A 24,722-nucleotide genomic window follows, 5' to 3' on the forward strand; every position below is an offset into this window, starting at 1 on the left:
AACAGTTTGTATGCGGAGCAGATAGCTTGAGTATTCATTTTATTCCTGAGAGAACATGCAAGCTGCTCTTACAGCTCTAAAAGTTAAGTTTGGGATTTAGTGTCTGCTTAGCACATCATTTAAAATGCACAGGCCCGCGTAAATTCAAAATTGACGAAGCGAAAGAAACAGACCATGTAAATTACATGAAGACATATTCTAGCTGAAGTAGGTGAAGAGACATTGCTTTCAAACAATACAAAATAAGTACAATAAAAAAGATTTTTGCATCTGACAGTAACTTTAGCCATCTTTCTTAAGCACTAGTTTAACAGATCGGTATTAAGACATAAGATCTCATTCAATATGCAATAATTCACTAATTAAAAAAAGGCTAAATAAAAAAAATAGCAAATTAATTCACTAATACCAGATTTGAATAGTGAGCATCATTGCATTATTATTATTATACCCTTTAGAAAGATAACAGTGAGGTCATGTAGTAGCTAACAAATGAGCAGCATGTAGGTCAGTATTTGAAAACAACAAAAGAGTATTTCTAAGACTTCTTACCAATGATACCAGTCATCGCAGTCATCACAGCCAATCATTGGGCTCCCATCATCAGGTTTATTACAGCCAGGACAGATCCATATCTGATTTCCCCATTCATCTCGAATCTACCATTACAAAACAAAAACAAAAAAAACAAGAAACTGTGTTTTAAGATAAACCAACCAGAAACACCTGTGATGGAAAATATGCTGTTTCTAAAATCATGAAAAATATCAGTATAAATCTGCTTTCCTTAATCACATTCATGTTCTGATTTAAATGCATACTTATGTCATTCAAATTATACCAGAAATGGGTCAATTCAACAAACAAGAAAAATGCTTACACTTCCTAAGAGGTGATTCTGTCCACCATCAGTGACATTATTCTTAAAGTGTGAAACCACTGATAAAAGGCAATAATCTGACAAAATTCACATGACTTGTAAAATGTTGACACTTAAATACAGACATTTTACACTAATACCATTTTACATATATTTAAAATGACAAAGATTTATACACTCTATGTTCGGAAAGTTGTATATTTCAGTTGTATCTGTATCTCATGAAATGAAAGCTTTAGGGGAACCTCAGGACTATTTTTTACATCAGCTATACAGCAGTTAATTACAGCTCTCTGATGTTTTTCCGATAATATAAGACTCTCCTGTAACAAGTTTGCTTCCAGCCAAGCTTAAAATTCCAATTAAACAAATTAGAAATACATTTTTATTTTATGTAACAATGCGCATTTTTCAAGTCCCATAAACACATTAAGTGTAAAACAGAAAAAAAAATATTGGCAGCAGTCTACAAGCTTTCTACATTTTGCAGCCATATCTTAAGATAGTTTAGATTTCACTGTGCTGCACATTTAAGACTGAAGAGGAAACAGCGGGGATTTTTTGTTGGTGTCTTATCTTCATTTTTCGACTGATAATATCGCTGAAAAAATACCATTTAGCAAGAACTGTATACCTTTCAGGTAAAATCTAAATGGAGTTTAATAAAACCCCAGGTTACACTTTTAAAGGATAGTGTGGTATATAAAAACATCTAAAAAATAAAACTAAGATTGTTTTTTTTATTCTTCAACTGCTGTATTTCCTGAATTTCTCAAAACCTTACACCAGAGTCTAATAATAGGATGAACAGGTTTCAGTTAACTATTTAATGTAGTCAATAAAGTATTGACAAGTCATCTTTTTTGCTTTGCGACTGTTGTTCAGTACTACCTTTTCAGTTTTTTAAGTTATCTTACAATGTCACTTGAAGCTACTTGCTTTCTAAAAATCTTACACATGGTATTAAGAACCTCATTCGGTCATCTGTGAAAGACTAAATATTCAGCAATATCACTGATATCTGAGGTAATATTGCCACTTTCCTTGTATAAATCTTTAGGTACTGATGTGTAAATGGAAGAACTTTAAAACATAAGAAAGGTAACAAACGAGAGGCCATTCAGCCCATGCAGATCATGTGGTGATTCAAGAATTTCATCCCACTATTTGTTGAAACAAGCCAGGGTGACATCTTCACCGACATGGAGGGGCAGTTTCTTCCAGATTCCTACATCTCACTGTGTAAAGTGCCTTTTGTTCTTCATTGTCAATGTAGTTTCACAGTTTCCACTTGCGTCCTCTGACTCGTGTCCATTGTGAGGAAATCAATCTTGTCACATGATGACTACAACCATCTATAATATTATAAGCAAGTTGCACCAAGTTGATAGGTTTGTGATACACTGGCCCTAGTGAAAACTACAGGTAGCGAACAAAAACCAGAAACATGTGGGGGAAATGTGGGGAACCAAGAATATTCATTTTCACACCGGTGTGGCTCGTGCATTAATTAAATAATATCCCAGCATACTGATAGTCATGTATGAAAATGGGGAAGAGACATGGTTGTCCCTAATTATGGCTAGCATGGCTGCAAGAGGAGACGTCAGTAAGTCTGAAAAGGGGATGATTCTTGTGGTGCGCTTGGCAGGAGCTTCGCTGAACGATGCAGCTCAACCTGCTGCTGTTTCATGAGCAGCAGTGTCAAAGGTGATGTCCAAGTGAAAGACATCAGCAAAGGGCCACCGTGAGTGGAAGAGCACACTCCAGGATGGTTTATCCATTCAATAGTTTGAAATCAAATGAATGTAAATGTCAACCCTGGGTGCGAGCGGTCCGTTTAATTAAAAATGGTCCACTTAGAGCTCCGCAGAGTGAGATGCAAAAGTATGGCTGCACTGAACAAAGCACTCATCACACCTGGCAATGCACATTCGTGAGCCCAGCGGTGCAATGAGCACAGGGAATGCACCACCAAGCAGCGGTAAATCTCTGATACTGTCGGGTGAATCATTGCAAATCAACTAAACTATAGTGATTCTTACAACAGATTAAATCTGATTATACCTACTAAGTTTTTGAAGAATGTGTGTTGTAAACTGTGCAATAATGTCCCTATTATAAAGTTTGCTCTCAACATATTGAGATACCAAATCTCAGTACTTGCTGATTATTTAAAATATTTGAGTCAATGTTCTTGAAAAAGTAGTATTTAAAGTTAAGGTAGTATTTGATAATATGGTTCTGAATACTCGGCCATTGAAGATCCCAAGGCAATGTTCCTAAGCGTCCACTCTGGACTAATGCAATCTCTCACTAGATATGCTGTACGGTGAAAGACATGGTGGACAGTGTCTGCTGAACGTCACTCAGATGGATTCTGCCCTTCAGCAGTGAATGAAGTAGGCTCCCCTTTTTATGTGAAACACTTTGAGACCCTTTGTGATGAAAATGACCTATTTTTCATTAAATACATTTAATATATGGAATAAGACCTTCCATATTTCTCTTCCAACTTTCTCAAGTTTAAAGTTGGATTTCATTCCTTGAGTGTTGCATTTCATATTCTAGATCTTGTGATTTTAATCATCTAATCAAATAATCAATAATGAGTGATGTACAGTTGTGGTTAGGACTCCAGACTCCTGACCAGAGGGTAGTGGGTTGAAATACCAGAAGTGACACCCTTGTTATACTTTTGGCAAGCTACTTCAGTTAGATTTGTCCAGTAAATTGCGCTGTGGAAGACTGTCCTTCTTGTGTAGGATATGCAACCCTCAGTGGCAATTTATAACTTAGGATTTAAAAAACCTTCACAAAATAACCCTTTTTGGGATATTTAAATTAAACATACTTCTTTTTATTTGTTTTTTTTGTATAAGGAGTCAAATTCTTCAATACATTTTCATCATTTTATGTGCTTTTGCTTTTATCATGACTGGAGGTGGTAAAGGAGACCAAGATTTGCATTTAGCACCTGTAAATCACCCAACTTGTTCATTGTTACAAACTACCCAATATACAAAAAATCTTGTCTCTGTTAAGGAAACAGAAAATGAGCAGCTCATTTAGCATCCTCATTCATTACTAGATAATGCCCAATTAAGCCATCTTTGACATAAACTGAAAGTACTGTGCTGTTAACTTTAACAAGCACCTTCTGAATACCAGGAAAGAGTTAAGCAGGGTTACCAGGCAGACTGTTATCCTGAACAGTAACAATAATTGTTGCAGCTTGTGTTTTACAGAGCTTCCTGATAAGATCTAAAAGGTCTTGTTACTATGCAATTTTTCCACTGCTGCATGCTAGGTAGCTGGGCTTTAGATTCCAAAATTATCCACAAGTCATTTCTTTTCTTCAAACAATTAATTCATGATCTTTACTGGGCTTATTTTTATTATTTTTCCTACAAACATAAAACTAATGTGGCAGAAGAGAAAAGGTGGCCTGTCCAGCTCTTCACTAGGGTTCTGGACATTCATTGTATCTTATTTTTTTCCAGGTACATATAAACTACACCAGTCAGTACACCAACTGTACACCTGGGACTCGTAACACTATCAGAGCAGGCAGGAGGATTTCTGGAATACTCCAAAGTGTGAACAGTGTGCGGATGACAGGTGTTTCGAGTGGCCCGGTGGCGGTGTTACTCACCACGTAGGTACTGACGGTTTCTGTCACCACGCTGCGGACAGGTGTCTTGGAGGAGCCGGCTGCAGGCACAGCCGGTGAGGGCGGCGGCACCGGGGCAGGCGAGGCAGCTGCCGGCGCTGGGGGAGGGGGCGGCTGGGGGGCCGGCGCGGGCGGGGCGACCACGTGAACGGGGGCTGGAGCTGGGGTCGGGGGCGGGGGAGGTGTCCTGGGACGGCAAACAGGAGCAGCCTTGGGGACTGGAGTCCTGGGAGCTGGGGTTTTAGCCTCTTGGGTGGAAACCACTTTGCTGATGACGCTACAGGAAAGGAGAAAGGGGATTATTATATCATTTTAATTTAACCTAGGCAGTAGGTGACATTTGTGTCAATTGTGTAATATAAGTCATTTTTGATGCAAAAGAAAACAATGACTTAAATATTTAATGGGTGTAAATGAGTACGATAAATGTCCTATGTATTCTTTACATAATAAACAGAGGTTGCTTGGAATTAATTAAATCAGACTTAAATCCTTTAAAATGTTAGAAAATTAGCTAACTGTGTTATCTGCTCTCACTTTAACCACTGAGAATACTGGAAACAAAATTGACCGGAACAACTTTAGTTATATCTGGCCTTTAATCCAAAAATAATATTTTCATTTTTAATTCCAACTCAATCAAAACAAGCTATTATTTCATTTAAAAGTTCACAAAGAGCAGTGGGGAAAAAATACCAAAAAAGTACTGTTTTTTATTCAATTACTTCAGAACCCTTTGTGATCAGTTAACCTCCCGTTACACTGAACGTTTCAAAGGGGATAAAAACAACTGAGCACCACATTTTTTTTTGCAAATATCAATATTTTTGCATTTATTGTCTTAAACCATTTACACAGAAGGATGCCTGAAGTTCCATCAGAACTAACAGCCAAATAATAGGATAAATATAATAGGTGTTGTCATGCCTGTAACAAAAAAAGTGATGGCTATGATTTGCACCCCTAGTAAATTGTGTTCAGGGTAATCTGGTCAAGGCACAGAGCTCCATGTGGTCGACCTTTCTGACAAGTGTCACCGAATGAGCTGTGGAAGAGACAAGAGCCTCATTTTTTACACCTTATCTGAAGGACAACACCTCTGACAGTAAAAAGCCACACACTGACAGTGGTCAGGATTTGAAAGATAAGCACATTTCCAGTGAAGGCTACCCTGCTCAGGAAGTGACCTTATGATCTTCTAGGTGAAAGGTTACTGTCGCCACATTTCCAAATACAGGTACTTCCATGACAAACCTACCACTGCACAGCTTAAAACAAAGCCATTTTATGTGCAGTTATTTGAATTGTGTTGGATTAGGTAAATTAAAGAGAGAGATTTTTTTGGGGAAAAAAACAGACAAAAACATTTTGACAGACATGACCGTAACACAAAATGAATTACCCTTAAGTCTTTCTCCATTCAAATTAAGCCATGTACATACTGCGAATGATACAAGTAAATCTTAAACCCTTCTTGATTCAACACATAATAAATAAGACAAATTTACTTCATATCAAGAAAGAAAATTTACAACCGTTTACTCTAATTACAATTGTTTGGGGATTATTAAAAAAATTGAAATACACTATAACAAAGCCAGTGAGAATACAAGGATGACTTTCATCATTTTGGTAGCTGATTAAACAGCATTTAAAAGTCTCAACATAAAAGCTTTTACAAAAAAACATTAAAGAGAATATAATACTTCCTTCCTGAAATGGTGGTGGAAATCAGGGCATCTGGGAGGAACAAAGACCATTTATAAACATTGTACTCTCAACAATTAAAGTGCTTTCTACCACTTCCTTAGTGTTTTACGATAGGAGAATATGGGCCAACAGGATTTTAAACTTTAACTTCAAAACCAATGTGTGATATGTTATGATTTCATAGTTTCTTAAGCTCACTGTTCATTAGTTAAAAAATATCACATTTTTTGTCTGTTCATTATTAATTATTTGACAATTTTACAATACAGAGAGTTGTAGAATAATGCCTGACTAAAAACATTCTATAATGTTGGTATTATGCACATATCCTACATTAAACCAAGTTTGTTTTTAAATGCTGCTGAAATATGCTAATTATTACAAATGGAAATCTGAAAAGAAAACTCACATTATCATGCACAAATTGTTTAAATGTGAGAATCCACAACTGTACATAGTTTCCTAATTAAAATTAATTTATGTTATGTCAATAATGTAAAGTTACAGGTGTAGGGAAAAAAAATCAAGACTAACCCATAATAATCTAAAAAAGCCTGAACACAATAAACTGTGCATTTTGTCAAATTCTGGATTTTGCAACTCCGAATACATTGAAAACTATGACCCTTAAATCAATTTGCTCTGCCAATAAGATCCACCGCATACAAGGATTTAGTGTAATAAAGGAAATGTTGCTGTGGACATGTGTCAACACTAAAAGTGGCATGTAAAGAAAATTACAGCAGTAATATTGAAATTGCTCTATAAAAAGACGATTTCAAAAATCTATATATAGCAGAGCATGAACTTCAATTTGTGATTTTTTTTAACATTAGATTGTATTTTCATAAACAGTGAGGAATACCTCACTACAGTTCCTGTCTTTTGCAGTATGAAAGGTCTAATTTAAACAGATTCCAGAAGGATCACTCTTTTCTTTTCTTTTTGGAGACGGGCTAATGCAATTTCTGTACTGAGGTATCAGCCTGTGTTCCTTTTCCACTCAATGGCAAGCTTTTCCTCTTGAGTTCCTCCTTGAATGGACAGTCTCCAATGGAGTAACTGACACCGCCCACAGCTGGGCTTCATAATAGCCCCTTGCTGCTTAAGTTACAGCACTGGATGATTTTGGTCACAGTGAGTTAAGTGCCACAAACACTGGGCTTATTGATGAAAACGTGCTGTAGGAGGGGCATCCAGCAGGGTTCCATTTACCTGATTCTCTGCCACAGAATAGGCGACTGCACAAAACAGGTCACGGGTTGCTCTGGATGTAATGCATACCCACTGCCTGACAAGCCTCTAAACGGGCCATTCCTCTTGGCCCTGACCACACATACTGAGTAAAGGTTAGAGGCAGGCCTGGTGTGAATATGGCCAAACCAGGAGTTTAATGACCCCATTATTCAGCTATTGTGTGCAAACATTATACTGCCAGCAATCTCAATGGCTTAACTCTGTCGTGGCTAGTGCTAAGAAGTTCAGCTTTCTTTACAGCGGTAACATTTTTAAGACAAAGCAAGAGTTAGTGAAAGACAAAATCTAAGTCAACGCTTAAGATTTTTATTCGAAATATTAAACGTATACTATGTAAATGTTAATAATTCCATAATTATATCATTAATGCCTACAAATATGTTCAAGTCATTAAACTATGTGTAATATTGGTGTTGTACTTAAAGGGAATCCATTTGTTTTGGTATCATCTTCTTTAAAACATGCTTTCTCCTTGGATACCTTTAAACATGTGGAAATATCATGAAAACCCACGACATAAGATGATTACTATAAAAATTAAAGTTCCAGAAAGGGATACATTATCTACAGTGTTTTCAGTACTGTGATGGGAATGTGCTGTAGGAAGCTAAGAGAAGACAAAAGAACATTAAGCAGGGATTATTTAAATATTAAAAATAGTGTTATAAAATATACTTCCACTTTTGACTGCTGAATACAGTCAGGTTCTGTTTTAGCAGTTCATTTTCATATTAGCAGTTTTGGTTCCACGCTAAAGGAAGGTTTTTTTTCCAGATAGAGTGAAAGGTGTACTCTTGTATTTTGCATATGCAAAACATAATGAAAAAAACATGATTTTTTTTCAAATTAAATGACAATTGTAGATGCATTCATATTACATATCACCTGAACAACATTTGTAATGAGGAGAATTTTATGTTGAGTTTAATAAACACTTACTCCAATTAGTTATAAAGCTTCAAGACAACAGGAAATGAAAAATTATACCGTTTGACAAAATAATAAAGTTAGGATTCATTAAGGAAAAGTACTCACATCCTTAAATAATTTTCTTATTTAAATATTAGTTTTAGTATTAGTCTATAGACAACACCTGATTGTCACAGGAGATTACACTGACCTTGTCAGTAGGGTATTTAACTTTGTTAATATAAATGTTTCATTATTGTCTGTAAGGAGGGTCTGATTCCGTGGTAGCAGTAGTGAGCAGGAGAAACTCACATTCGTAATCTTTCACACAGTATACCAACAAGGTGACATTTCCTTCCAAACAAATGTACATGAAGGTTATTTGTAAAGACCACAAATATAACCACAATTTAATACATTCATACTCTGAATATGGCAACATCTTGGACCTAAGCCATGTCTGACCGATAGCGAAGATTCTTATCATTTTCACATCCCGTCTGTGGAGTGAAAATGACGAGGCCCTATACCACATCAGACGCTCTGTGTGATGTCATACTGACCCCCTCAAGAGCAAAGGCTTCTTCGCTCCCAAAGACTCAAACAAGTGAAGTGGAATTATTCACTATTACTTTGTAGCAAAGGTGACACAAGTCTCTGGGATTTCCAGACAAAATCTCATTAAAGTAAATGCAATCACTGAGCTACCAGATAAACACTTGGTTCATTTTAATTTGTCTGACAAGATACTTTTCAACAGCCATGTATGTTTTTTTTTTAACTGGAAATCCTCCATTTTATCAAGTCCTTTGCTACACCTTTTTTACCATTTTAAATTTTAAATATTTTAAATTAGTATATATTTTAATAAAGTCAAAACATTTAAAATGTCTAGATCTTACTGTTTTAAAAAGGGTGCTCACATGAGTGCTCACATTAAATACTACCAACTGTATGCTTTAATCACATTAGTGTACTTTGGTAATCTATTGTAAAAAACAGATATGTACTCCATAATATTTCAGTGCACAATGTGTTTTGCTTACTGCACAGAGCATTAACTTAATTTTCTGAAGCCCTAACATTAAAATTGCCACAATAAAATTCTAAACAATTAGCTTTAAGTTGAGAACAAACTCAGCCTCAAACAAAAACTTAACTACTTCAAGAGCTCAAGTTAAAATCACCACATGGGTAATAATTCTATTTTTATGACAGTAAAAATGTAAATATGAGCAAAACATGTACTTGTGCATTCGGCAAATATATTTTTTGTTAAAAAAAACATTCCAAAAATTAAAGGTTACATGTGTCATTCATTAGTGTATCATTTTACTTTTGTTAACATTTGTTAAAATATTATATATAATAGCATCGGTGAGAATAATTTTGGAGCTGCTAGTTTTCTTATAATTGGCAGCTTGTCACAGTCATAGTAACGTTAAGATATTAAATAAATCTTGCAGTGGTTCATAAAAATTATAACAATCAACAGCCATTATTCTGATACATATTATTTATATTATGCACATCTTATTGAAATGGTTTATACATTCTATATATAAACTATTTCAAATACAATGGTGCACCATTGCAAGACTGCAAATATGTTCAGGCTTAGGCAACATTTGCCTGCTTCCTGTTTCTCTCAGTTGGGTCAGGGTTCAGGTTAAATTTGATTCCCAGTGCCCAGCATGTACATGAGCCGTCCCCAAGCTGGACGAGCCTGCATCTCCAGCCCTGTCCCATTCAGAAGATCCGAAGATCCTCTGTCAATTGTTAGAACAGGTAGACGTACGCTGGTCGCAAGGACTGGAGGCAACCATACAAATACTCAATGTCAGCAGAATGCAAATGCTTTTATCTAGAGAGAGGCAGTACTTACATTTTGTCCTGACCGGCCCCCACCCTAAGAGTGAGCCTGGGAATAACAGGAGAGGGAGCGGCAACGAGAGGCTCTACCTTTACCTGAAAAAAGACCAGCAAAAAATGAAATGGCAGCGATTTATAATGCTGATAAGACCATTGACTACTGTCAGCTAAAATACAAAGGTTAATGCCTTTTTAAAAGTAGACATTTCTGGAAAGCAAAACCCAAATATTTTTTGGGTAATATTATGATTAGATGTTTGATTCTGAAGAAAATTTCAAATGATACTTTTTTTTTAGCTAGGGAACTATAACTTACTGTAATTCGAGTTCTTAAAATAAGCTTTTATATCCAGTCTCTTTCATTGATACTGTACCTCCTATTCTTACAGTCTTGGAGCAGCATATGTGGGTATCAATTCACACACTGTTGATTTGGCAGCTATATAAAAATCCAATCGCCCTTTCGCTAAATAATTCAGAAACGCCTGTGATGGCTGCTGATGAACTCGACACAGTAAGCACTGGGCAGAGTTTTGGATGACCAAAAGAAAAGCCTCCATCACAGAAACTCAATAACGAACAATAATTACCAGAAACAACATTAAGCATCCCTCTAATGAATATAAACAATATCTTTTTGACGATAATACTTACATATCTAAAGAAGACCAAGCACCCACACCTTTCATTTTGGTCTTTTTTAATTAGTAAAGCATTAGTAAAGCCCTTTCATCCTTAAGCAGCAAGGGATTTTGCCAGCTAGAACTGTATTAAAACACCCTGAGACAGCAACAGCAACCATTCTTTTTTCTGAAATGAATTGTAAGGTACCAAACACAGAATAAATAAAAAAAAGGAACACAGACAACAGTACGCTCCCTCTCCCACACCCCACCATCTGTGGTAGCCCTCTCCAAGTTAGCGTCTGATGTAGTCAGACAGTTGCGAGGGAAGCTGATGCAATAAGACTTGAAACTGCACCAGGAGCAGCACTCCTAGCCTCCACTCGCCCAAATCTGGCTCTTTATCTTCTTTCTGTTAAACTTCCATAAAGGCTAAACATTAGTTACAAAGGAACACCCAAGGGTTTATTCCATGCCGAAAAGGAAAGAGACAACGTCTTGGCTGGTTACAATATCTTTAAGGTTTATTAAAGATGAGCTAAGAGTTGAGAAAGGGTTAAACCATTTGACATTTCGTTAATCTTTACTGTCCATTCTGTATGTGGAATTACATATATTCTGACTAGATGAAGAAGAATTATTTAGTGTAGTTTGTGAATAGTTACCATTTGTGACATGAAACCTACCTCTGTGTCACTGGTATGGAATGACGGAATTGCGCTGAATGAAAGACTACATTCGTTCTTGATGGATAGGTCCGACTGAGCTCAAAACCCATCTCTTTTAGCACCATTTTAAGGGGTTTCCTTGCTCGTGGCAGCCTCTTAAGCTGACATCATTCTGCAGAGTGCACTATTTCAGAGGAAGATAGCAATATGGAATAGCTCCATGATAAGGGATGAGCAGCACATTTGCTTGAACAGATGTTATTGCACACACAGGCAGCTCAGGTCACTGGTTTTGTGACGCTTAACCCTACCAATGATTTTTGCTGTTCTGAGAATGGAACCTTGAAAGTGCATTGTCTTCATCATGAGGGAACAGACCTAGCCTAGTGCACTATTGCATAAACATGTTAATATAGCTTCATTTAGAAAACCCTCATGCACTAAATATTGGTACTAGAGAACATCTTGGTGTTGTAACTTCAAATCAAAATATAGTCAGAATGTTGCATTTAACTATACAAAATATATCCGGGGATAAATAACAACACCATGAATGAATACCCGATGCTGACAGGACATGCAGCTGAAAATTATTGTTTTGCTTGAAATTATAATTAGTTTGACTACTCATGTAATAAACACAACATAAGATAATGGGATGCCTAAGAAATGTTGCCATTCAATAAACTAATACTTAAAATATTGACGTTTAAAACTACAGATCAAGGTTTATCAATGGAGACACAATAATACGATCATTTTTTCAGAATAAGAAATCGGCAGAGAATAATGACTTCTCACTGAAAAGAAGCGTGCCGTCTACAGTGACAGGACATTCTTGGAATGAAGATGACAATGAAATGTTTTTTTCTGCACTTGAACTCTGAAAGGAATGTTCCAATAGGTACATTCCAAAATGAAAATAAAACCCTGTACCTGCTAGATAAGGACCTGACTGGGTGGCTTAGGTCATAGCAACAACATGAAAAGACACCACTATCTGCTTATGCTAATGAGCTATCTATTAGAAAGAATGTGCTGCTAGTATTATACTACAACCTTAAGTTATACTGTATCTTACATAATTTGCATTCAGAAAGAATTTTAAAGAAAATGAAAGGCCAAAGTACAAAGCAATAAGATTATATTTTGTAATAGTCAAGCACTGTGTTGAATATATTTTCACTGCATTATGTTTCATTTAGTCTTAAATGCAATTAGTTTAATATTCCTTATACTAAAAGCAAATAATGTCTTTAAATATTAATCGTCAGTGCATTTATTTTGTAGTTTACAACACATTTGTGTACTTCAAAGGCAACTTCAATTAATATAAACGTTGTATATAAACATGTATATGTATATAAATCTATCCAAAAAATACAAATTGTATACAGGCAAGTTAACCCTTCTTTGACAATTGATGAAAACTGCATTTCATCTTCTTAAATGCAATAAAAACAGTTTTATAAGAACAATTGTATAGGAAGATGAATAAGTACTTGACATGAAAAATCCTTTGCTGTAGAATTTGAAATCTATGAGGAAATACCACAGGGCCTCAACATACTGTAAATAATTCAGATTATAACAATATTTCTAACTAAATGCACCTTTTATCTTTGTAACTTGAAAAGTGCAATATGATCTTTAAAGAATTTGACTAATCAATCCTCCCTGATATGACAAATTGTACACCCTCTCACCGGAAATAAGTGTTCCACCTACTGACAGCTACAACCTTTCAGTAGTGATATAAAAGATGCCTCCATGAAAAAATATACAAAATGTTAAAACATGAAGCAATAATTGTAGGAATCGTCTACACTGTGTATTAAAAGAAGTCTTACCAAAATGATTATTCAGTTTACTGTGTAAAAGTACAAATACAAATTAACATTCGCCTAAAAGATCAAATAAAAGAAAATGTTAATTCTTAAATGAGGTAAACCAAAATCAATAATCTTGTAAAATCTAGAGTATTATGTGATTTACTGATTTAATTGAATTCTGAATGTTTCAGCTCGGCTGAATTATACCCCCTTTAATGAAACACTTTATATTCCTTAAAAAATATGCTTATATTTTTCAGCATTTTTTCTTTCAGTCTTGATTTCTTAAAGTCCTGTGGGTATATATATGAATGGAATGAGAAATAAAATACAAACACAAACCACTGCACATGGTTGCAATCTAAATTATGATTTTACAAAGATAAATTAAAAAAAAACTTTTCTTGAACTACTTTGTGCAAGGTATTACGACCAGAATAGGGTCCAGTAGGAGAGTATTTAGATTCCAAAGCTTACTGAACCAACGAAGAGGTGAAATCCAGAGATATAAGATTCCTTTGTAGCTGACTAGAAATACATTGTCAGTGGATTTGTCCAGTTTTATGTAAAAGCAATACTCTTTTCACCTGAACTAATACAAGTAGTCATATAAGCCCCTTATTGCAGTGTGCTGCATTTTTCTGCTAATCTCTCAGGATTTAGCTGCTTTGCCACATACCTCAGGGCACTTACTGATAAAGCCTTAACTCTCTATTTTTTCCAGGACACCAGCGAAGCAGCCTTGCAAAAAATTAAAGTGATCAAGAGATTTAAAGAAAAAAATCACTCAGAATCCTATCTTGCAGCAAAAGAAGGATTTCTTAACTTACCTATGTAAATCAATTCTAAACAATCGCACGTACAGTACATACATTACAGAAGCATTTTCTTGTCTCCAGTTCAAAAGATTGGGTGAAGACAGGAGCAAGATAAAAAAATATTTGAAAGTGAATGAACATATACTGTAGATAGACATGAAAATTTATTGCAGATAAAATGGATTAGAAAAGGTCTCTTTCATACTTGTGTTTTACCAAAAAAATGACAAGCTTCAACATTTCAGTTTAAATAAATGTATCGCACCAAAACAGCAGAAAGAGAAGTGAATTTTAAGAAAATGATTAAATAAACTGTATGATCAACCAGACCATGAGTAGTGAAGATATGAATGAAGAATGTTATTCTCACATTAAAAACAAAACATTCAGCATAGATGCAAGCACTATATAATATTATAGTAGTACAGTAGCAGCACGGTACTCAAACATGCGTGTATGAGATAGTAAAAATGATACTGTTTTTCTTATTTTTCCAGATAACTGCTTTCCAAAAGAAGCTGCTGGCTTCAATACTACTCTGAACTTCCTCACGTACAGCATTAAGAAATCCACTTATCAAACTCTGATAATGAAAAGGAATTAACAGTACAGCAGAACAACAGCAAGCCTGAAGGGAACAGTGAAGTAGATGGATTATACTAACCTGAACAGATACATACCCAGACTTTGTGCATTAATATCATGAGTATGTGTAACAGAAATCACTGATGGTATAAATTAATGTTTTTTAACGTACAAAAAACACATATAGTCATGTGAAAAAGAAAGTACACTCTCTTTCAATTCTATGGATTTATATATCTGAACATAACAAAAAATCATCTGGTCCTTGCCAGGTCCTAAAATTAGGTACGTCTAACCTCGGGTGATAAACAACAAAGAACAGATTCCACTATGTCATTATTTATTTAACAAAATATAAGCTAACATGCAGAAGCCATGTGTGAAAAACCCCATGATTCAGTAGCTTGCAGAAGTAGAAGTAATCGTTTTCTGTATGAGTTTATCAGTCTCTTATAAATATTGGAGGAATTTTGGCACACTGTTCTTTACAACATTGCTTCAGTTCACTGATGTTTGAGGGCATCTGTTTATGCACAGCTCTCTTCAGGTCTCACAGACAGCATCTCAATGGGGTTGAGGTCTGGACTTTGACTTGGCCATTCCAACACCTTGATTCTTTTCTTTTTCAGACATTCAGTTGTAGATTTGCTGGTGTGTTTGGGATCGTTGTCCTGTCTCATGCCCCAATTTCGGCCAAGCTTTAGCTGTCAGACAGATGCCCTCACATTTGTCTCTAGAATACTTTGGTACTGTCTAAAAAGGAGTTCATGGTCGACTCGACTGCAAGGTGCCCAAGTCCTGTGGCTGCAAAACAAGCCCATACCATCACCCCTCCAATGCCGTGCTTGACGGTTGGTATGAGGTGTTTGTGGTGATACACTGTGTTTGGTTTTCGCCACAACATGGCGTTGTGCATAAAGACCAAACATCTCCACTTTGGTCTTGTCTGTCCAGCGGACACTGTTCCAGAAATCTTGTGGTTTGTTCAGATGCAACTTTGCAAACCTACAGTAAGCTGTGCTGCCATGTTCTTTTTGGAGAGAAGACTACCCTTCCATGAAAGCCATACTTGTACAGTCTTTTTCTGAACTTTAACATTTAACATTTAACATGTTAACTGGGTCTGCAGATCCCTAGATGTAGTTCTTGGGTTCTTTGTGATTTCTCTGAGCATTATACAGTCTGACCTTGGGGTGAATTTGCTGGGACGCTCACACCTGGGAAGATTGGCAACTGTCTTGAATGTTCTCCATTTGTAAATAATCCTTCTCACTGTAGAATGATGGATTTCAGATTGTTTGGAAATGGCCTCATAACCCTTCCCAGATTGATGAGCAGCAAAAATTGCTCTTCTGAGTTCATTGCTGATGTCTTTTCTCCTTTGCATGGTGTTAACACACACCTTAATGCTCAAGATCTCCAAACTGCCAAAAGTTCTGCTTTTATAGAGGTGGTCACACTTCCTGATGATCAACTAATCAACTAATGCATTTGATTAGCAGCACCGGGCTGATAATTACCTTCTTAATTCCTATGGAAGCAGTAAGGGTGTACTTAATTTTTCCCACATGGTTTCTGCATTTTGGTTTACTTTTTGTTGAATAAATAAAGACATAGTGAAATCTGTTATGTGTTGTCTGTTATCTGAGGCTAGATTTGTCTAAATACAGAAGTTGGTGAGGTACAGACGATTGTTATTTATGCCCTGATGTGTAAAACCATTGACTGAAAGAGGGTATACTTTCTTTTTCACATGACTGTACCTTATGTTTAGTATACCACACACCTAAATATGGCCTAATTCTGCCTTTATGTTTAGCACAAAAACACCAATACAATGTATTTGTAGTGCAATATTACCACTTTTTAAAAATATAATAAAAATAAAACTCACTTTTTCATGCTTGTGCTTTTCCTTCTCCTTCTCTTTCTCCTTGTCTTTCTTCTCCTTCTCCTTCTTTTTCTCCTCTTTGTCCTTGACCTTCTCCTTCTCTTTCTCCTTCTCTTTTTCTTTATCTTTGTCCTTCTTTTTCTTTTTCTCCTTTTTGTCCTTCTTCTTCTCCTTCTCCTTGGTAGGCTTCTCCTTCTCTTCGAAGAGTTTGTCAGTGAGGATGGGTGGCAGGGAAGGCAACATGGGAGGTATCCTCAGGCCAGTGGGGGGGGCAAACAGTGTCAAAGGGGCCTCCTTGAGTGGTACAATAACAGGTGTAGAGAGGGTCTTCTGTTTTTCCTCCTTTGCTTTGTCTTTGCCCTTGTCTTTTTTCTCTTTATCCTTTTTAGTCCTCTCTTTGTCTTTCTTCTTATCTTTGTGCTTGTCCTTCTCCTTCTTTGAGCTGCCATCTTTGGACTTCACCTTGATGTCTAGCTCTTCATACTCCTTGGCCTTGAACTGTTCTCGATCCTCTTCCTTGGTGAAGTCCTTCCACTGCAGCTTGGCCTCCTTGATGAATTCTTTCTCCTTTTCTTTTTCCTTGTTCTTCTCTCTGTTTTTCTCCTTGCTCTTGTCTTTGTCTCTCTCCTTCTCCTTTTCTTTCTGCTTATCCTTTTCCTTCTTCTTCATCTTAGTCTTCAGTTCTTTCTTCAGCTTTTTCTTAACATCTACAGAAGCTGCTAGCTTATTTTTCTCCTCATAGACCTTGAGAAGAGGTTCTGGAGTTGGTGGTGAAGCAGATGGGGATGACATGTACGGAGGATTAGGGGGTGCACTAGAAGGAGTAGCCAGGTTTACTTTTCTTAGAACCTCATTAATTGAATCATCCATTGTCCATGAATTATCTGAACCGGAGGTTCCGACAGGAGGAGGAACTGGTGTTGAAGTATCCCTGCCAAAGCTATTTGCACTTGGTGGCAACTTGGGAGTTGCTGGTTCTGAAATTGTAAGTCTCCTTGGACTTTGAAAGATCTCACCTTCTGATTCTGATCCAGAAGAAAACGCAAATGGGTCAGGCTCCGCACATGCTCGAGCAATGACTGCATCAATGGAGTCGTCAATAGTATTATCAGGAATGGAGAGTTTCTTAAACTGTGCGTCAGGTATTTGTTTTTCTGACTCAGGCATCCCTTGCCCTTGCTTTGAGAGAATATTTTCTTTCCCCATTTTTTCACTCAGAGCTGCTAAAGGTGCTCTGACTGGGGTTTCTGGCTTGATAGTGGGATGAGAAACATTTGGTTGAACCTTAGGACTCTTAGGGCTTTTGGGACTTTTGGTTCGCCCTGGCGATTTCTTTTCTTTAGGTACAGCTTTGGGTGATCGTATTGGACTTCCAGAAACAGGAGCTATGCTTGTTCCTTTAGGAGACTTAGTTTTTTGCCCTGGAGAAGTTATTTTAGGTTTTCTGATAGGGACAGCTGGTTTGGTGTCAGAGATTTTAGGTGTAGGCAACTGCATTTTAGAAGATGGTGCTAAGACTGGCAGCTCAGGTGACAGTGGCAGAGAGCCTGAACTATCATGTGCATTGGCTAAAGATGGCATGGGGGGAACCTTTTGTGGGTTTATGGAAGTAAGGGGCTCCCTTGGTTCCAGTCCCACTTCTGGGCTTTCTGATTTGAGTCCTGGAAGTCTTGGTCTCTTCATAACTGGCATGTCCATTGAATCTGGGCTGTCCAAGGGTCTTTTACCCAAAAAGTTTTCATCGTTGACAGTCTCTTCCTCTTCAAGGTCTCCTTCCTCTTCAAGAGGAACCTGCATGGCTTCTGCTGAGGTGCCCCCATCTGTGAGAACCTGCTCCTCTTCCTCTTCTGCAATAAACGAATACAGAAGTCATGGAGAGGGAAAATGAACACTGCACACAAAAATATGGATCATAATCTAAAAGAACAGTTAATTCTGTGTTTTCTGAAATACTTTTTTTATCATACAAAATTACAATTCTTATAACAGTCAAACAATGTATTCATTATTGAATCAATTTGGACACAACAAGGTGTTTAATTTCATTGGTGGTCCAAATTAAAGTGGTCAAACACTAATGTTATATATTAAGACCATCTTTTTTCAATCTCCACTTACTGCAATACAGGGTGAGCTGACAACGGGCACAAGGCTAGATATAGCCTTCACTGGATGCCAGACCAGACAACAAGGCACATACACATGTACTCAAACATGGAACAGTGGGAGAAAATTTGGATCAAAATTTCCCATGCAGCTGTGGGAATACGATGAAAACACCATAGAGAAGATGCCCCAGGCTGGACTCAAACCCAGGACCCAAAAGCTGTGAGGCACCAACATTAACCACCACACCATTGTATTAAGGCTATTTGTCTAGCAATACCTTAATTAATTTAATGAAAGAAGACTCATTAAATATGCTAACACGTATATTGTCACAGTGTTTTTCCACTTCAATGACACATATTTCTTTGATAAGCAATCAACAGTTCATGGTATCACCTACTTCACTATATCAGAAGTGGTTCATAAATTAAAAGATAACATTAATTTAAATATTATATATAAATATTATACTTCATGTATTTAAAAGTATAAATAGTATGCATTCAACATGCACAAAAGTGGAGTTAAGTATGTTTGTTTTTTGTAGAACCAGATCTTTATGCCTCAGGCCCCCCAATAAATGCTAATTATACTACAGTTTGCTACATTAATGTACTATCAGGCAAAGAGATCTGCAATTGCTGCAGGAAATAGCACTGCTGAACTTCAGTGCTGCCTTGTCTTTTATATAGCCAAGAACATGCACTGAAGCTGCTACAGTCACACAAGATATTTATCAGAGGCTGCACCCTTCAAACTATTAAGAATTGGAATAACTGGAATTCAATGTAGAAGTCACAATTCAATAATCTATGGGCTACATGTTTAGAGAACTAAAGAGGAAAATGTTTATATTCTGAACCTTAAAAGGAAAACGTAGAACAGATCTCTATTTTTAATTTAAACAGAATATCTACTATTCAAAGCTCAAATGAAAAGCACAATTCAAGTGAGCATGGAAGAATCAATGATAAAGTCATTGTTGGAAAAGAGTACGAGGATACCCTTAGGGTACTTTGACATGTGTAGCTGTTATCTTTATGAAAGATCAAAAGTTTTTATGAGATAAGAAACAAGAACAAAACGGAGAACATGATACATATGTTAGTGTTAACAAAGTTAATCGGTGATGGCATCAGATTCTTAAAGTCTCAGCTTCTTGATTGAGCTCCCATTGTATTTTTAAACAATTAAGAATGATTCTAAAATGTGTTTCAACATGATATAGCTCTGCAATTGAGACAAAACATAAAGGCTATACCATAATCTCTAAGAAAGACAATTCCACCTACCCTTCTCCACAATGAAAACATTAAAAATGCTTTTTAAGCAAGAGGACCTGGAATGACATCTACTATTATAAATAGTCTAATCTATATGTTAATACTGTTGTATTCTATAACCATAGCAGGGAAAAGATAACATTATGACTTTAGGGTTTCTGTGGCTACATTCTATGGTAATTGTTATCAAAGGTTATTTGGTTGACACCACCAGAGCTTTGTGATTGGCTCTCTTGTGTTATTTATGATATGAATTATGATAACAATGATGTCTCTTCTTCTTTCCCTTCTACAAGATACAATAAATTGCTATCGTTAATCATTGGTCTTTGTTCAGCTATGATTACTGCAGTATAATAAGAATTTTATTTAAGAATATGGATTTGTCTCCTTCTTCCAGCAAATGAGACTGCCAATATTTTATGTCCTGACATTTAATTTGTAAAGCAACACAAGCAGAATTTGCATTTTATCGCTCCTTTTTTTGGATCCAAATAGTGTAGGTGACATCTAGTGTATCAGACTGCAACACAGTTCAGAAAAAAAGGATAAGGCAGTAAAACTTGTCACTTCATGGGTAAAGATATCTATAGTATATGCAATTATTTTCTATAGCTTGTTTTCAAGTACTTCACGCTCTAAAACAAATAAAACACTAGCTTTCATTTGCTCTATGCTTGTTTTCCTAATCATGAATCGCCTTGCTTTACACAAGAGAACTACTGTGATTTAGACTGACTGTAGTAATAACTGACTGTCATTCAGAAATACATAAACCAAAACAGGATTAAAGAAAATTGAACATAAAAGGAAACAAGCATATGCACACATTAAGTAATTATAATGAAAAGATAATAACAGTGCTTTTAAGCATAGTCTCGCCAGTTGTTGAAATATAGTGTTGTATTCATGTAAACTTTATATATATAAAAAAATATAAATTTATATAGCCCCATTGAGAGAAACCCAGAGCACATATACACAACCACTACTACCACAGATTACGCAAAAGAATCTATGAATGAACTAAACCAATCTCCCTGAAAGAAAGTGCTGCTGCCTTCATTAAAATTATTAAATCAATTGTTTTTTTCCACTTACTACATAATAAAAAGGCTTGGAATAGACAATTTAAAATTAAAGACAGCAGCATGCACTAAGAATCTCTAATCAATAAAAACTAAAACCATTACTTAAGTATAGGACAGATAAAAGACTTATTTTCTAATTCCACTACCCATGGAAAATGGTATAATTAGGAATGTATAGGCATGTAGAAAAGACTTTAATCAGGCAATATGTACTACAAATTAAGATTTAGTGCTTGTAATGAATAAAATTAGTGCATTTGTTAATTAACAAAGGATAAAAAGTAAAGTGTATATCTGAGATACAGATATTCCTAGTCATGACATAATTCAGTCACATATTTATTGTAATACACAATGGTCACAATACAACAGATATATCTTGACATGTGAGCCATGATATAGTCACAATATCTATGAAAGATTCGAATTTCAGATTCATAACTACAGATTCAGACCAATATCCTTTATATTTAATACTAAACATTAAATCACTTAGCAGTTTTCTCTGGAATGTAGCTCATCTAGAGTTCCTGCAATCAGATATAATAATCCAAAGCAGCTCACCACATTTCTGAGTAAGAAAAAACTTAGATGGCAAACGATCTATGTATTTGTTTAGAAAAAGACTAATTTCAAAACATTTTCCCATTCCACATGTTCATTTTCATTGCTTTACAGAGGGACTACCTTTTGTTTATTAAGCTACCACTGGCTTTTCCTCCTGTCCACTAGGTGGTACCAGGAGAATTTAAAGGAGATGCTAAAAGAAACGAGAAATAACTATTCAGTGATACTAATCACAGGCCAGTCGAAAGGGGTGCCACCTGGTCGATTTTCTGTGCACTTCCCAATCAAACAGTTTACTGATGTATTGCTTACTGCTCGTGGGAGGCAAGTAAATATTTATAAAACATTAAATGGGAATGTGCAGTATCTCTCTCTTGAATTGATGGCCACAATTCAGCTACAAATCATTGTTACAGTATATACCCACAAGCTAAATGGCTTGAAAGATCCTGTTTCCTTTGAAGATATCTCCTGTATGTTTTTATATAATGTCCCAGATATAAGAATACCCCCATGAAATAGGCACAAAAAACACCCTACAACAGAAGGATTTATGTAGTGGATAATTTAAAAAAATCTAAAAACTTGGGACTGTATTTGAAACAGCATTGCACACAGCAAAATTAAATCTGCCATAAATAATTTCCAGAAAACAAAAGGATCACGTTTATTCACATCTCTTAAGTATTCTGTTAAGTTCCACCAAAAGAAATCTACATAATGTTTTCCTCTAAGGAAATGCAATGGGAGAATGGTACAGAGGCCTCTAAAGGGTTTCTGCTACCCTGAGGTGTTAAAGGAAGGAACACAGAAGGCATTCAGTAGTAGAAGCATTATCATAGTTAATTTTGGAAAGCTTTTAAACAACTTCAGGCAAATAGCAATTGACCCCCACAAATTGGGGGACAGCTATAAAAGAATCTACAAAAAAATTAAACTACCACATGCCATTATTAAGAAATGTTAGTCTACTGAAATAGTGGCAACCCTTCCAGGAAGAGGACACAAGTGTGCCTTTAGATGAACTAAACGCAGTGATGCAAGTGGTTTTAGTGGCAACTGTTAATTCAAAGGCGATAGCTGGAGATCTCCAACACAAACTGACGTCCTTAGGATACTAAGCCATTAAAATAAACTGCCACTCGACATTGCCTGCTGCATGAATGTGGCATTCATTGCTGAGTTGCAAAGAAGACTCTTCTTCTCTTCAAAAGACTCGCATGTGGCTGCTCACTAAGAAACCAGAATGAGCTCTATGATCCAGATCATACATGTACTAGTTTGCATCTATGAAAATTAGCTGCAAGCTAGAATGGCAGAATGGCCTCGTCCCGTTAAGAACCATTCTTATGTTTTTATGAGACTGCAATATAACTAATGTGAGAATATGGTGGCCTGTAGCATGGCCCTTTGAAAGTTATTTTTACATTTCTGGCTCATACAGATTGTAAGACACTTTGACGTATAGTGCTACACCTCCACCAGTTCCATCTTTCCTCTCTCTCCGGGACACTGAGTGGCTATAAATTTCTTTGACCACACTTTTAGCCGTGTTTCAAATCATAATCACATGCTGAAGCAGCAGCTTTCATCTCTAGGATTACTTTCTTAATAATCATGGAATTTAGGTATAATTATTTAATTACCATTAATCAATGCTCTTCTGACATTATGTCTTTCGTTTGGCTTCTCTTTTTGACTCTATTCAATTTGTACCTTTGCACAGATCTTGCACTAATACAATGACCCAAACTACTGTATATAACCAATGCCTAGGAGCTCACCTGGAAGATGAAAATTCGAAGATTTTAGACTGGCCAAGTCAATCCCTGTTAAGAACCTAATAGCTCAGTAATTAATTAATTAAGAAACACAGCCAGAACACCCTTAAAATAAGCAAGGACTGAGAATGGCTGCAGTAAAGGATTGGCAGAACATCTTAAATGACTACCAGGTTTGGCGAGGCAGTTATTGCCTCGGAGAGATATACAGTACTTTGAAATACCACCGTTTATACTCTGAAATGCACTTAAAAGTAAATGTTTGCCAATATCACTGGGTTGAGTATAAGAGTTATTTAACATTGTGGTCAAATATATGCAAAAATAAAATGGATATTGTATATATAATTTATTTTAATCTCATAATCAAAATACAAAATTAGTCAAATTAGTCAAATTTGACTGTAAATCAAATTAGGTTTTAACTTTTCTGTTCAATACTTCGAATGTACACTGTATATGTGTACAGTATGTCATATACAGAGTCAGCATCCAAATATCAAAAATATTAAATGAATGCCTATTATAAGTCAATGAATTACTTTATATATCACATTTACTGACTTAGACTCCAATTTGATCATACACTATCTAACCAAACATGGCACTCAGTGATAAAGTGTCACTGTACAATAATTATGTTTATTTACAGCAATAAACCAATAAAACCAACAAGTCTTTGCATAGATGACATTTTATATTAAGAATTCAGTGGAATGCATCCAGATGCAATTGCTTACTGTATATGAGACATACACAAACATATATATATATATGCAATTGAAAAGATTTCTTGTATATTTTAGTGTTATGAAGAGTCATACAATAGCTTGCTGGAAGATTGAACAGACAAGTGTAGCTGGTCCTTTGACCATTTTTCATCATGCACTTCATGCTACAGAGTTGCCACTGAGGAATGCAAATTATGCTCACACTTGTATGAATGAACAGAACGGACAGGAAAAGGTTGCCCACATTATTTGGTATGGAGACATGAAAAACATATTCAAACAGAAAATCTGTGATTGGTCACTTTGTCCTAGCTGCTGCAACAGTTCTCCCATTCTCTTTTGAACTAGCCTTCCCTTTCAAGTGGCTACATCAGGCCCAATGTACTTTCATGACCTTGACAAAAAATTGTGGGGGGAAAAAAGTTTCAGAACCTCAGGCTAC

The 24,722-nt window shown here is 36.1% G+C and overlaps 1 protein-coding gene across 6 annotated transcripts in view; it reads right to left on the reverse strand.

Annotated features, from left to right (window-relative positions):
- taf3 (TAF3 RNA polymerase II, TATA box binding protein (TBP)-associated facto) overlaps positions 1-24,722 on the reverse strand; it is a 77,831-nt gene that overhangs the window by 3,962 nt on the left and 49,147 nt on the right. For all 6 annotated transcript variants that reach the window (XM_088645352.1, XM_088645353.1, XM_088645355.1 and 3 more), the window contains 4 exons: positions 16,722-18,565; positions 10,315-10,397; positions 4,536-4,830; positions 553-659 (listed from right to left, as the gene is read on the reverse strand). In XM_088645352.1, coding sequence (XP_088501478.1) covers positions 553-659; positions 4,536-4,830; positions 10,315-10,397; positions 16,722-18,565 — 2,329 coding nt within the window. The remainder of the gene's footprint in view (positions 1-552; positions 660-4,535; positions 4,831-10,314; positions 10,398-16,721; positions 18,566-24,722) is intronic.

Source organism: Lepisosteus platostomus, chromosome 9 (genome assembly GCF_059453375.1).
Source record: "Lepisosteus platostomus isolate fLepPlt1 chromosome 9, fLepPlt1.hap1, whole genome shotgun sequence".
NCBI lineage: Eukaryota > Metazoa > Chordata > Actinopteri > Semionotiformes > Lepisosteidae > Lepisosteus > Lepisosteus platostomus.